General features: G+C 39.2%; 1 protein-coding gene across 12 annotated transcripts in view; it reads left to right on the forward strand.

Annotated features, from left to right (window-relative positions):
* LOC309856859 (lysine-specific demethylase 6A-like) overlaps positions 1 to 12997 on the forward strand; it is a 193197-nt gene that overhangs the window by 41346 nt on the left and 138854 nt on the right. For all 12 annotated transcript variants that reach the window (XR_014307372.1, XM_082718555.1, XM_082718561.1 and 9 more), the window contains exon 4: positions 9533 to 9582. Coding sequence is in view for 11 of the 12 variants with exons in the window: in XM_082718555.1 (XP_082574681.1) it covers positions 9533 to 9582 (50 nt within the window). In the remaining variant the exon portion in view is untranslated. The remainder of the gene's footprint in view (positions 1 to 9532; positions 9583 to 12997) is intronic.

The raw sequence follows: 12997 nt of genomic DNA on the forward strand, positions 1-12997 counted from the left end.
ACCTGCTGAGCCATCCAGGCGCCATGTTTTTTTGTCTTTATTGCCTTTATTCTTCGTTCTTATTTTTGTTTTCCATTCTTTTTCCTTTTCTGATTATAAATGATTGCATTTTTTCTGCTTTCTTATCAATATTTTTTTTTTTTAGAGATTTTATTTATTTGACAGACAGAGATCACAAGTAGGCAGAGAGGCAGGCAGAGAGAGAGGGGAAAGCAGGCTCCCCGCTGAGCAGAGAACCCAATGCGGGGCTCGATCCCAGGACCCTGGGATCATGACCTGAGCTGAAGGCAGAGGCTTAACCCACTGAGCCACCCAGGCTTACCAGTATTTTTTAAAACAGATTTTATTCATTTGATAGAGACAGTGAGAGAGGGAATGCCAGCAGGGGGAGTGGAAGAGGGAGAATCAAGCTGAATAGGGAGCTTGATGTGGGTCTTGATCCCAAGTCCCTGGGATCATGACCTTGCCGAAGGCAGACATTCAACAACTGAGCCACTCAGGCATCCCTCTTTCTTTAATTTTTAATTTTTTATTAACATAAAATGTATTATTAGCCCCAGGGGAACAGGTCTGTGAATCATCAAGCTTACACACTGCACAGCACTCACCATAGCACATACCATGCCCAGTGTCCAACCACTCTCACCCTTCTCCCCTCCACCCGGCAACGCTCAGTTTGTTTTGTGAGATTGAGAGTCTGTTACGGTTTGTCTCCCTATTGATCCCATCTTGTTTCGTTTTTTTCCCTTTACCCCTCAAACTCCCCATGTTGCCTCTCAAATTCCTCATATCAGGGAGATCATATGATAATTCTCTTTCTCTGATGACTGATTTTGCTCAGCATAGTACTCTCTAGTTCATCCACATCGTGGCAAATGGCAAGATTTCATTTTTGATGGCTGCATAATATTTCATTGTCTATATACACCACATCTTCTTTATCCATTCATCTGCTGATGGACATCTAGGTTCTTTCCATAGTTTGGCTATTGTGGACATGCTGCTATAAATATTGGGGTGCACGTGCCCCTTCGGATCACTACATTTGTATCTTTAGGCTAATCACCCAGTAGTGTAATTGCTGGGTCATATTGTAGCTCTTGTTTCAACTTCTTGAGGAACCTGCATGCTGTTTACCAGAGTGGTTGCACCAGCTTGCATTCCCACCAATAGTGTAGGAGGGTTCCCCTTTCTCCATATCCTTGCCAGCATCTGTGGTTTTCTGACTGGTGTGAAGTGGTATCTCATTATGGTTCTGATATGTATTTCCCTGATGGTGAGTGATGTGCAGCACTTTTTGATGTGTCTGTTGGCCATCTGGATGTCTTCTTTGCTTGTTTAAAATCCTCTGCCATTTCTTTTTCTTTTTGAAGAGGGTTTATTTATTTATTTGACAGAGAGAGATCACAAGTAGACAGAGAGGCAGGCGGGGGTGGGGGTGGGAAGCAGGCTCCCTGCTGAGCAGAGAGCCTGATGTGGGACTTGATCCCAGGACCCTGAGATCATGACCTGAGCCTAAGGCAGTGGCTTAACCCACTGAGCTACCCAGGCACCCACCTCTGCCATTTCTTTTTCTGTTTTTTTTTTAAAGATTTTATTTATTTATTTATTTGACAGAGAGAAATCACAAGTAGATGGAGAGGCAGGCAGAGAGAGAGAGAGAGGGAAGCAGGTTCCCCGCTAAGCAGAGAGCCCGACGCGGGACTCGATCCCAGGACCCCGAGACCATGATCTGAGCCAAATGCAGCGGCCTAACCCACTGAGCCACCCAGGCGCCCCCCTCTGCCATTTCTTAATTTGATTATTTGTTCTTTGGATGTTGAGTTTGATAAGTTTTTTTATAGATTTTGGATGCTAGCCAGGTGCCCCTCTTAACTACTTCTTAAAAACATGTTTTGAAATGTTTACCCTAGAGTAATCAATATAAGTTTAGAAGTAATTTCCATGTCAGCTTTCAAATAATGCTTCATTGGACTGTGAGGCATGTTCTGGTAAAGTAATCTCAGTTCTTTTTCCTGTCCTGTGTGTCATGGATGACATTTCGTGTTATATATAGGCAGTCTCCAATTTACCCTGATTTTAGATAGGTTTTTTGTCTTTGTAATGGTACGAAAAATAATAAGCATTCAAATAGAAAGTGTATTTGAATTTTGAACTTGGATCTTTTCCCAGGCTAATGGTATATGGAAATGATGTGTTGTGTGTCTCTGAGCCAGTGGTCAGAGATTTTTGAGATTTTTTTTTGGTTCAAAAAGGTGTTTTTATACAAGAATGGGGACAGGATCGGAGGGCAGAAAGAGCTGCACTGGGATTGTAAGTGACTGCTTATATACTCTCTAAATTGGGAGGGGGTAGAGATAAAGGGAGTTTCTAAAAGGATTGTCATATGTTAAAGAAGACTTAACAAGATCCTGGAGGTCTGGCTATTATCAAGCAAATGTTACTTTCTGCTTCTAGCAAAGCATTAATTTTAAGATAGTTGCTGGAGCTTCATGAGGAGGAGCTCTCTTTCTGAGGTGTTTGTTGGTGGGGTGTAAGTTGTAAGGAAATATAATTTTATCTACGTTTCTTTTGCCTTTGTTCTTATCTTCAGTAAGGTCCTTTCATGTGCCTCTGTGCCACAGCAGTTCTTACAAAATGATAACTTCTTTCTCTACTCAGTACCATTTACCAAATACAACACACAGCATTTGATGATGAGCAGGTAATTTATTCAGTGGCAAGAGAATGGGAGAAGAGGAACTCATGTTGTAAATGGACCTCATTTTATTTTATTTTATTTTATTTATTTATTTGACAGAAAGAGCCACCGCGAGAGAGGGAACACAAGCAGGAGGAGTGGGAAAGGAGAAGCTGACTCCCTGCTGAGCAGGGGGCTTGAAGTGGGACTCCATCCTAGGACTCTGAGATCATGACCTGAGCTGAAAGCAGATGGTTAATGACTGAGCCACCCAGGCACCTTTTTGAATAGGTCTCATGGTTGGGGTTTGGGGTTAGCGTGACTTAGGGACTGGTATGGAAGCTGACCTAAGATCATTACAGAGAGAAACAACTTGGGATTAGAATCAAAAGTGTGACCTCTTCTTCCCTTAAGTGGTTACAATTTGGTTCTGTTATGTTAATGGTACTGTTATGTTACTGGTACATTTTTTTTTTTAAAAGATTTTATTTATTTATTTATTTGACAGAAATCACAAGTAGATGGAGAGGCAGGCAGAGAGAGACAGAGGGAAGCAGGCTCCCCGCTGAGCAGAGAGCCCGATGCGGGGCTCGATCCCAGCACCCCGAGATTATGACCCGAGCCGAAGGCAGCGGCCCAACCCACTGAGCCACCCAGGTGCCCCTGTTACTGGTACATTTTTATTACTACAGTTAGATGGTAATAATCTGGAGGAAGGTCATCAGGCATATGAATAGGATGAAACTGAAAAGTGGATAAACAAGTTTTTTTTTTAAGTGTTTGGAGCTTGTCATTTCTGGCACCGGTTTCTGCTAAGTATCATATGTAGCAAGGATGGAAAACTTGGATTATTATGGCTTGTTTGGAGCTTTTTTAAAAAAAAAAGTGAGTCTCTGGGGATACCTGGGTGTAAAAGACTTTAATTTCGGCTCAGGTCATGATCCTGGAGTCCAAGGCTCGAGTCTGCATCAGGTTCCCTCCTCAGTGGTGAGTCTGCTTTTCCCTCAGACCCTCCCGCCCAACCCACTGAGCCACCCAGGCGCCCCTGTTACTGGTACATTTTTATTACTACAGTTAGATGGTAATAATCATTCCTGTCTCATTCCTATCTCTCAAATACACCTTCTTTTAAAAAAAAAAAAAAAAAAAAGTGAGTCTTATTCTAATAAGTCATGAGATCATGAGGGTAAACGTCCAGTATACCAACAACCTTTCTATACCCATGTAACGATTGCAATCATCTGTCTTTTCATTATGATGTTCAATAAATTATTTGAGGTATTCAGCACTTTGTTATAGATTCCATTTTTTTTTTAAAGCGGCTCATGTCCCTGATATCACCAAGACCTGAGCTGAGATATAGATTGAAGACTTTATTAACTGAGCCACCAGGCACCCCTCACCTTTTTATTATAAAATAGGCATTTTGCTAGATTTTGCCCAACTTCATAAAGGCTATTGTGAGTGTTCTGAGCTCATGTAAGGTAGGCTTGGCTACGCTATTATGTATGGCAGTTGGTTATATTAAATGGGTTTTCCATTTATAATAGTTTTCAATTTACAGTGGGATTACTGAACATAACTCTAAGTTGAAAAAGATCTATTTTATGTATGTGTATATGAGACATAAAAAACGTAATAAGAAACACAGGTTGATATTTTGAATGGTTAACTTTTACATCAGCTATTAAGAGAAATAGGTTTTAATTTTACATTTACTTATTTTCCTTTGTGATTTCTTCATGTAGTTTGGTGTTTTGGACTTGTATTTTCTTCTTTGTAAGAACTTCTTTAAAAAACATGTATATACGTGTGTGTGTGTGTGTGTGTGTGTGTGTGTGTGTGTGTATTTGGCAAGGCAGCTCTCTGTCAGCAATTTCCCTCATGTTTGCTTCTTTGACAAGGTATTTCCCCCTTTTTTTTTTTTAAGAGAGAGAGTGCACAAACATGCAAGCAAGGGGAAGTTTAGAGAAGGATATGGAAAAAGAATCCTAAGCAGGCCCCATGCGCACCTGGATCAACCCTGTAACCCTGAGATCTTGAGCCATCCATGTGCCCCTCCTTCACTTTTTTTAAGTGATAATTTTGCTTTAGGTTTGCTTTCCTCCCCACTCTCCCAGAATTTAAGTATTCTACTCCCATCTTCTGAGAGTTTGAATAATTCTTACCATTGCTTTTCTGTAGGAAAGGTGTTTTTACCCCCTCTAGTTTCTGAATTATTTTTAAAAAATCTTTTCAGGATGCCTGGGTGGCTCAGATGGTTAAGCATTTGCCTTTGGCTCAGGTTAAGATCCCAGGGTCCTGCTTGGATTAAATCCTGCATCGGGCTCCCTGCTCAGCAGAGAGACTGCTTCTCCCTCTGCCTCTGCCTCTGCCTCTGCCTCTTCCCTTACATGTGCTCTCTCTCAAATGAATAAAGGCCTTTTTTTTTTTTTTTTAAAGATTTTATTTATTTATTTGACAGAGAGAGATCACAAGTAGGCAGAGAGACAGGCAGAGAGAGAGAGGAGGAGGAAGCAGGCTTCCTGCTGAGCAGAGAGCCCGATGCGGGACTCGATCCCAGGACCCTGAGATCATGACCTGAGCCGAAGGCAGCGGCTTAACCCACTGAGCCACCCAGGCGCCCCTCAAATGAATAAAGTCTTAAAAAAAATTATAATCTTTTAGTTTCTCTTGTTTAAAAATGATATTCCATCAGACACCTGGGTGGCTCAGTTGGATATCTACCTTCGGATCAGGTGCCATGGGATACTTCGGTGGTTCAGTTGGTTGGGCATCTGTGTTCGGGTCAGGTCGTGATCCCAGTGTCCTGGGATTGAGTCCCACATTGGGCTCTTGCTCAGCAGGGAGTTTGTTTGCCCCTTTCCCTCTGCCTCTACCCTCTGCTTGTGCTCTCTTGCTCTTTCTCTCCCTCTGTATATCTCAAAAAAAATAAATAAAATCTTTAAAAAAATAAAAGTAATATGCCTAAATTACTTTTACCTTTGGACATTTTTCCTCCTTGGTGTTCTCTTGAGCTTCCTGGATTTGGGATTTATTTGTCTGGCATTAATTTTGGGAGAAATTCTTTGTCTTTATTATTTGCAATAATTTCTTTTTTCTCACTGTTTTACCTTCTAGTAGGCTCGTTACACATTGTTCAATTTTTTTTGGAGCCCCACAGTCCTCTTATCTCCCTCTCCCTGCAGCAGTTATTCCCCAGTTTTTGGTTTTTGAGGATTCTTTTGATAAATTCTTTATCTCCTGTATTCTTTCCCCACCTGTGTCCAGTCTACTAATAATCCCATTACAGTTATTGTTACAGTGTTTTTGAAGTTTGGCATTTCTTCTTGATCATTTGTTACCATTTCTGTCTTCTCTGGTTCCATTGCCCTTCTGTTCTTGCATACTCTTCTGTTTATGTACTAGTTATTTTTAGCATATTGTATTATTGAATTCCCAGTTTGATAAATCCCATATACTTTCCATTTTCCTTCTGATGCTTGTTTTTTTCAAATTGTGTTTTTGCCCTTAGTATGTCTTGTAAATTTTTTCTAAAATTTGGATTAGTATATTAATTAAAAAGAACTGCTATAAACAGTAATGTGGTAAAGGGGGGCGGTGAGGGGATGTGTCTTATCAAGACAATGATTAGATTTCACTCTTTAGTGAGACTTTACCTTTGTGAACTGAATTGAATTTTTCTGTTTCCCCACTTAGAATAAGAGGACTGGAGTGGGCTGGAGTTGGGTGTTTCTCTTAAAGTTTTGCTACTGTGACCTTTCCTACTAGAGCTGTTCGCTCTGGGCAGTGTATATATGTAATACAATATGACTCACTGTATTATGAATTTGGTTGTTTAGAGTTGTTTTAAAAATAGATCCTTTGGCGTGCCTGGGTGGCTCAGTGGGTTAAGCCGCTGCCTTCGGCTCAGGTCATGATCTCAGGGTCCTGGGATCGAGTCCCACATCGGGCTCTCTGCTCAGCAGGGAGCCTGCTTCCTCCTCTCTCTGTCTCTGCCTGCCTCTCTGCCTACTTGTGATCTCTCTCTGTCAAATAAATAAAATCTTAAAAAAAGAAAAAAAATTAGATCCTTTAAAAAAAAATAAACCCTTAATCATTTAGTCATTTCTTAGACATGAAATGTAGTGTATTAATAAGGATTCTTATATATACTCCTTATTTCCAGAGCATTAAGTTTACATACTTAAAAATTCTGATTTTTAAAATTTTATGGAAATATTTAAAAAAAAGCAAGTTTAGGGTATGTGGTTGGGTTCGTCAGCTAAGTGTCTGCCTTTGGCTCATATCATGACCCCAGGGTCCTGGAATTGAGTACCTCCTGGGGCTCTCTGCTCAGCTAGGAATCTGCTTCTTCTTGGTGCCTCACCCTGTTCATTGCTTCTTCTCTCTCTCAGCTATCTCAAATAATAGTAAAAAGCGAAGGAAGTAAGGAGCGTGGAGCGGAGGGGGGGTACAAGTTTCCCTTTAGTTTTTTCTCTTTTGTGTAATGAAGTCTATGGAAGATTTGATTTGATTTGATTTGATTTTAGAGAGCTTGAGCGAACTTGTGCTTGAGAGACCTTCACGGGTGTGTGAGGGTGGTGGAGAACCCAAAGCAGTCTCTACCCTGGGCTCCATCTCACGACCCTCAGACCATGGGCCTGAGCTGAAATCATGAGCCAAAATCAAGCGTCTGTTGCCTAGTTGTTGAGCCACCTAGGCCCTCCCATGGAAGGAATTTAGATAATATTTATAGTTCTATTGTGAAAAATGTCTAAAATCATAAAAATGATTGTTTGAGATATGAAAATCATCAGCATATTACACTATGTACTAGCTCTTCTTCTGGTATACTACTGATAGGTCACTCTACTTGCACTTAGAGTGAAATGAGCTCATTCCTAACTGTTTTACTGTAAATGTTCCCCTTGAAGTAATTTAAGAAATAAATTTAGGGGTGCCTGGGTGGCTCAGTGAGTTAATAAACCTCTCCCTTCGGCTCAGGTCATGATCTCAGGGTTCTGGGATCGAGCTCCACGTCAAGCTTTCTGCTCAGTGGGGAGCCTGCTTCCTCCTCTCTCTGCCTGCCTTTCTGCCTACTTGTGAACTCTCTTTCCATCAAATAAATAAATAAAATGTTTTAAAAAAATTTAAAGACTTTCAGGTACTACTGAATATGTCAGAATTTCCTGTGTTCTTTATATTTAAAATTTTTATTTTTTTTCAAGATTCATTTATTTGACAGTATAATAAGCTGAGGAGAAAGGCAGGAGGGAAAACTCTCCACTGAGCAGAGAGCTGGAGGTAGGCCTCTATTTCAAGACCCTGGGATGAGCAGATGGCAGTTGCTTAACCCACTGTGTTGCCTAGGTGCCCCTTTTTAATTTACTTTTTAAATTACTTTAGTGTTGCCATAAATTCTAACAAGTTTATGTCACATCTCTTTTACCTTTTACCTTCTGTGCCCTTTTTTTTAGGGTTGGCAGGGAACAGCTTCAAGTGATCCCAAATCTTTTATAACTTCGGATGGTTTAGGGAGCACAGGAATAACCATTTTGAAATTAAATTGAAACTAGTGGTAGCCCAAGGTAATGTTGATTGTATTGATAAGGGAAGCAAAAGTAATAGGCATAAAGCTTAAATTAAATCTCCTTATGGCTTGCAGCCCACTGATACCTGAAACTGCAAAGTGTGACCTTCCTTACCTGAAACTGCAAAGTGTGACCTTCCTCAAGGAACTTGGGGCTGCTTTGGTACCTTCATGGTTATGGTTTTTTATTTTTCTTTCCATTTTTTATTTTTATTTTTTAAAGATTTTATTTATTTATTTGACAGAGAGACACAGTGAGAAAGCTAACTCCCAAACAGGGAGTCGGATATAGGGGTTGATCGCATGACTCTAGGATCATGACCTGAGCTGACGGCAGATGTTTAATAACTGAGCCACCCAGGTGCCCCAGTGCTTATGTTTTATTAAAGAAAAAAGTCCCCTTATCTTCATAGCAGCTGACAGTCCCTCAAGGTCCTGAAAGTCTTCCTTCCATATTCCTTCTAGACTTATGCTATCTCTAATCCCTAGTAATTAAAAAGTATATAATCAGTCTCTCCTCACAATCCCACTGCAGCTCTTTGTGCCCATGGATCCTGTTCCCATGGTCATTTTTTTGGACCAAAAATATCTCAAGAATTCTTACCCATTTGCTCATAAACTCCAAACTGCCAAATTTCATCTGTTTCAATAGAAGCATGTGTGTATGTGCTTTTATTTTCTTGGGAAGTGAATTGCATTTTTGAGGAAAAATTAGAAGATTTATTATAGTATATAATAGGCTTAGAAAATTACCATGAAATTTGTTCCATGAGGGAAACCAAAGTGACTGAAGTAATTGTCAAGACTGGACATATATTTAAGCAAGGATAAAAGCTGATAATGATTTTATATTATAATGATAATGATTGCCGGTAGATTGTTTATTTCTATTGTGTTCATAGATAATTTTATTGGTAGCCCATAAATAGTAAATTGTTTGCTATTTATATCATAGTGTGCTGAGATGCAGGCTAGAGGGGCAGCTTATTAAATTTTTAAAAAAATCTTTGGGGCACATGGGTGGCTCAGGGTTAAGCCTCTGCCTTTCTGCTCAGGTCATGATCCCCCAGGGTCCTGGGATCGAGCCCTGAATCAGGCTTCTTGCTCAGCAGGGAGCCTGCTTCCCTTCCTCCCTCTCTGCCTGCTGCTCTGCCTACTTGTGATCTATCTCTGTCAAGTGAATAAATAAGATCTTTATTTAAAAATTTTTTAAATCTTTGTTGTGTGGATTTTCAAATGAGACATAAAAAATTCACTAATAATTACTTTTCTTTTTTCAGCATTATCTGCATATCAGAGATACTACAGTTTACAGACTGATTACTGGAAGGTTAGTACACATTTCAGTGCCAGATGTTTTCTTATTTTGGGACAGATTATACAACATTGTAATTGCTAAGTAATTGGAAAGAAAATATTATTTTATGTAGCTGTTTTGTGTTGAAGTATCTTGTTCCTCACTGGTATTTTTGTAACATATTCTTAGTAAAAGATACTAAGTGTGGTATTTTAATAACAAAGCAAAAGCAGGGGAAACAAAATTACTAATCTTTTTAAAGTCCAGAGCTGGGAATAAATGAAGGATGGAGGATAGTTTTGGTTTTTTTTTTTTTCCCCAAGGTGGGTGAGCCAGGCTGCCTGCTAAGGAAAAGGTCCCTTATTTTTATATTTTCTTTGTGATGGGAACTCTGCAGAGAACTAAAATTATTTTAGAAGGTCTATTTATTTTTTTTTATTTTTTTAATTTTTAAAAAATATTTATTTATTTGACAGAGAGAGAGAGAGAGAGATCACAAGGAGGCAGAGAGGCAGGCAGAGAGAGGGGGAAGCAGGCTCCCTGCTGAGCAGAAAGCCCCATGTGGGGCTTGATTCCAGGACCCTGAGAACATGACCGGAGCGGAAGGCAGAGGCTTAACCCACTGAGCCATCCAGGTCCCCCTAGAAGGTCTATTTAAATGAAGAATTAGGTGTAAAGATAAATTATCCATTGTATTCTATCAATTTAACCATATAAACCAGTAGGTTAATCATTCACAGCATATGTACTTCCAAGTATGGTATAGGAAGCTAAATAGATTGCTTTTCAACAATAGTCACCATAAAGGAGGCTGGGTGGCTCCGTCCAGTTGTTAAGTGGCTACCTTCTGCTTAGGTCACAATCCCAGAGTTCTGGGATTGAGCCTCAAATCCGGCTTTGCTTGGTGGAAGGTCTGCTTCTCCCTCTTCTGTTCCCACTGCTTGTGTTCCTCTCTTCTCTGTAAAATAAATAAAATCTTAAAAACAAAACAAAACACTAGTTTTCTTTATTTTATGCCATAATATAGATGTATTTTATAATACGTTATAAGCCATAATCTGTTTTCGGTATAACTGCCATGAGGGTTAGTTATAGGTAATGTGTGCATGAATGGGAAATTTTAGGGTATGCAAAATCAGTGTGTTGTTCTGTAATTTAAATAAAAATGGAATGGAAGGAAACAAAACTGAAGTCTACTTGAGCCATAAATATTCTAAGAAAAAAATTTTTTTAAAGATTCTGTTTATTTATTTGACAGACAGAGAACATAAGTAGAGTAGGCAGAGAGGCAGGCAGAGAGAGAGGAGGAAGCTGGCTCCCCATGGAGCAGAGAGTCCGATGCGGGGCTCTATCCCAGGACCCTGGGATCATGACCTGAGCTGAAGGCAGAGGCTTTTAACCCTCTTAGCCTCCCAGGTGCCCCTATTCTAAGAAATTTCATTTAAATTTGTTGACTAATTTTTCTTTTGGATGCGTATTGCAAAACTACAATTCAGTCGACTATATCCTTTTGAAGGTTAAAATTCAGTGTTTTGTTTTTCTTTAAAAAGATTTGTTAAGTAATTTCTTCACCCATTGTGGGGCTTGAATATACAACTTGCAAATCAGGAGTTGTGTGTTCTGCTGATTGAGCCAGTGAGGTGTCTCATGTTTTTTAATTAATAAAGTTGTATAACCATCACCATTGTCAATTTTAGAATATGTTTATCATATGAAAACAAAATCCTGTATTCTCTTCCCTAATCCCTCCATAACCCTTTCTCTAAGGAAACAATTAATTTGCTGTTACGTATTTGCCTAGTTTGAACTGGTCTTTTCACTTAACATGTTTTCAAAGTTCACCCCTACTGTAGCTTGTATAGCCAGTCCTTAATTTTATTTTTTTTTAAGATTTTACTCACTTTAGAGATCAAGTGAGCGAGATGGGGGAGGGGCAAGTGGGTTGGGGGAGAGAGAGAATCTCAAGCAGACTCTGTGCCCTGAGTGTGGAGTTGGACTCGGGTCTTCATCTCAGGATTCTGAGATCATAACTTCACCTGAAATCAGGAGTTGGACTTAACTGACTGAGCCATCCAGATGTCCCCCAGTACTTAATCTTTTTAAAATTTTATTTATTTATTTATTTTTAATAATTTATTTATTTGACAGAGATCACAAATATGCAGAGAAGCAGGCAGAGAGAGAAGGGGGAAGCAGGCTTCCTGCTGAGCAGAGAGCCCTATGCGGGGCTCGATCCCTGAATCCTGGGATCATGACCTGAGCCAAAGGCAGAGGCTTTAACCCTGAGCCACCCATGTGCCTCAGGGTTAAAGAATTTTAATTGCAGTAGTTAACTGCAATTAACAGTATTAATGTTAATTTCAGAGGCATAGTATTGTGATTCACAATTTATGTTAGTGCTAATCAAAATAAGTATACTCTTAATTCCCATCACCTGTTTCACCCATCCCCACTGACCCATTGCCTTCTGGCAACCATTAGTTTGTTCTTTATAATTAAAAGTCTCTTTTTATGTTTGTCCCTTTTTTCCCCATTTTTCATGTTTTGTTTCTTAAATTTTATGTATGAGTGAAACAGTACAGTATTTGTCTTCCTCTGACTGACATATTGCTTAACATTATAACCTCTAGATCCATCCATGTTGTTTCAAATGACAAGATTTTTTTTCTTTTTAATGATTGAATAAAATATTCTTTCTTATCCTTTCATTCAGCAACAAATGGGCTGCTTCCATAATTCGACCATTGTAAATAACCCTGCAGTAAACATAGGGAGTGCATGTATCCTTTTGAATTTGTGTTTTTGTATTTTTTAGTGAATACTCATTACTGAAAATACTGGATCGTAGAGTAGTTCTGTTTTTCACTTTTTGAGGAACTTCATAATGTTTTCCAGAATGGCTATACTAGTTTGCATTCCCACCAATAGTGAAGGAGTGTTCCTTTTTTATCCACATTTTTACCATATCTTGTTCTCTTCTGGATTTTTGATTTTAGCCATTCTAAAGGGGTGTGGTGATATCTCATTGTGGTTTTTGTTTTTTTTTAAGAATTTAAAAAAAGTTATCTCTATGGTCCATGTGGGGCTGGAGCTCACAATCCCGAGTTCAAGAATCACATGCTACACTGACACCTAACCACGTGCACCAGTATGTCATTGTGGCTTTGATTTACATTTCCCTCATGTTGAGTAATCTTGAGCATCTTTTCATAGGTCTGTTGGCCATCAGTCTTTGGAGAAATGTGTGTTTATGTCCTCTGTCCATTTTTAAAATTGGATTATTTGGGATTTTTGTTTTTGTTTTTTGGTGTTGAGCTGTATGTTATTTACATATTTTGGGTACTTTAGCTTTAGCAAGTTATCTCCTCCCATTCAGTGCGTTCCCTTTTAGTTTTCTTGTTTGTTTCCTTTGTTTTGCAGAAGTGTTTTTTTTTTCTTTTAAAGATTT

Source organism: Mustela nivalis, assembly GCF_964662115.1.
Source record: "Mustela nivalis genome assembly, chromosome: Y".
NCBI lineage: Eukaryota > Metazoa > Chordata > Mammalia > Carnivora > Mustelidae > Mustela > Mustela nivalis.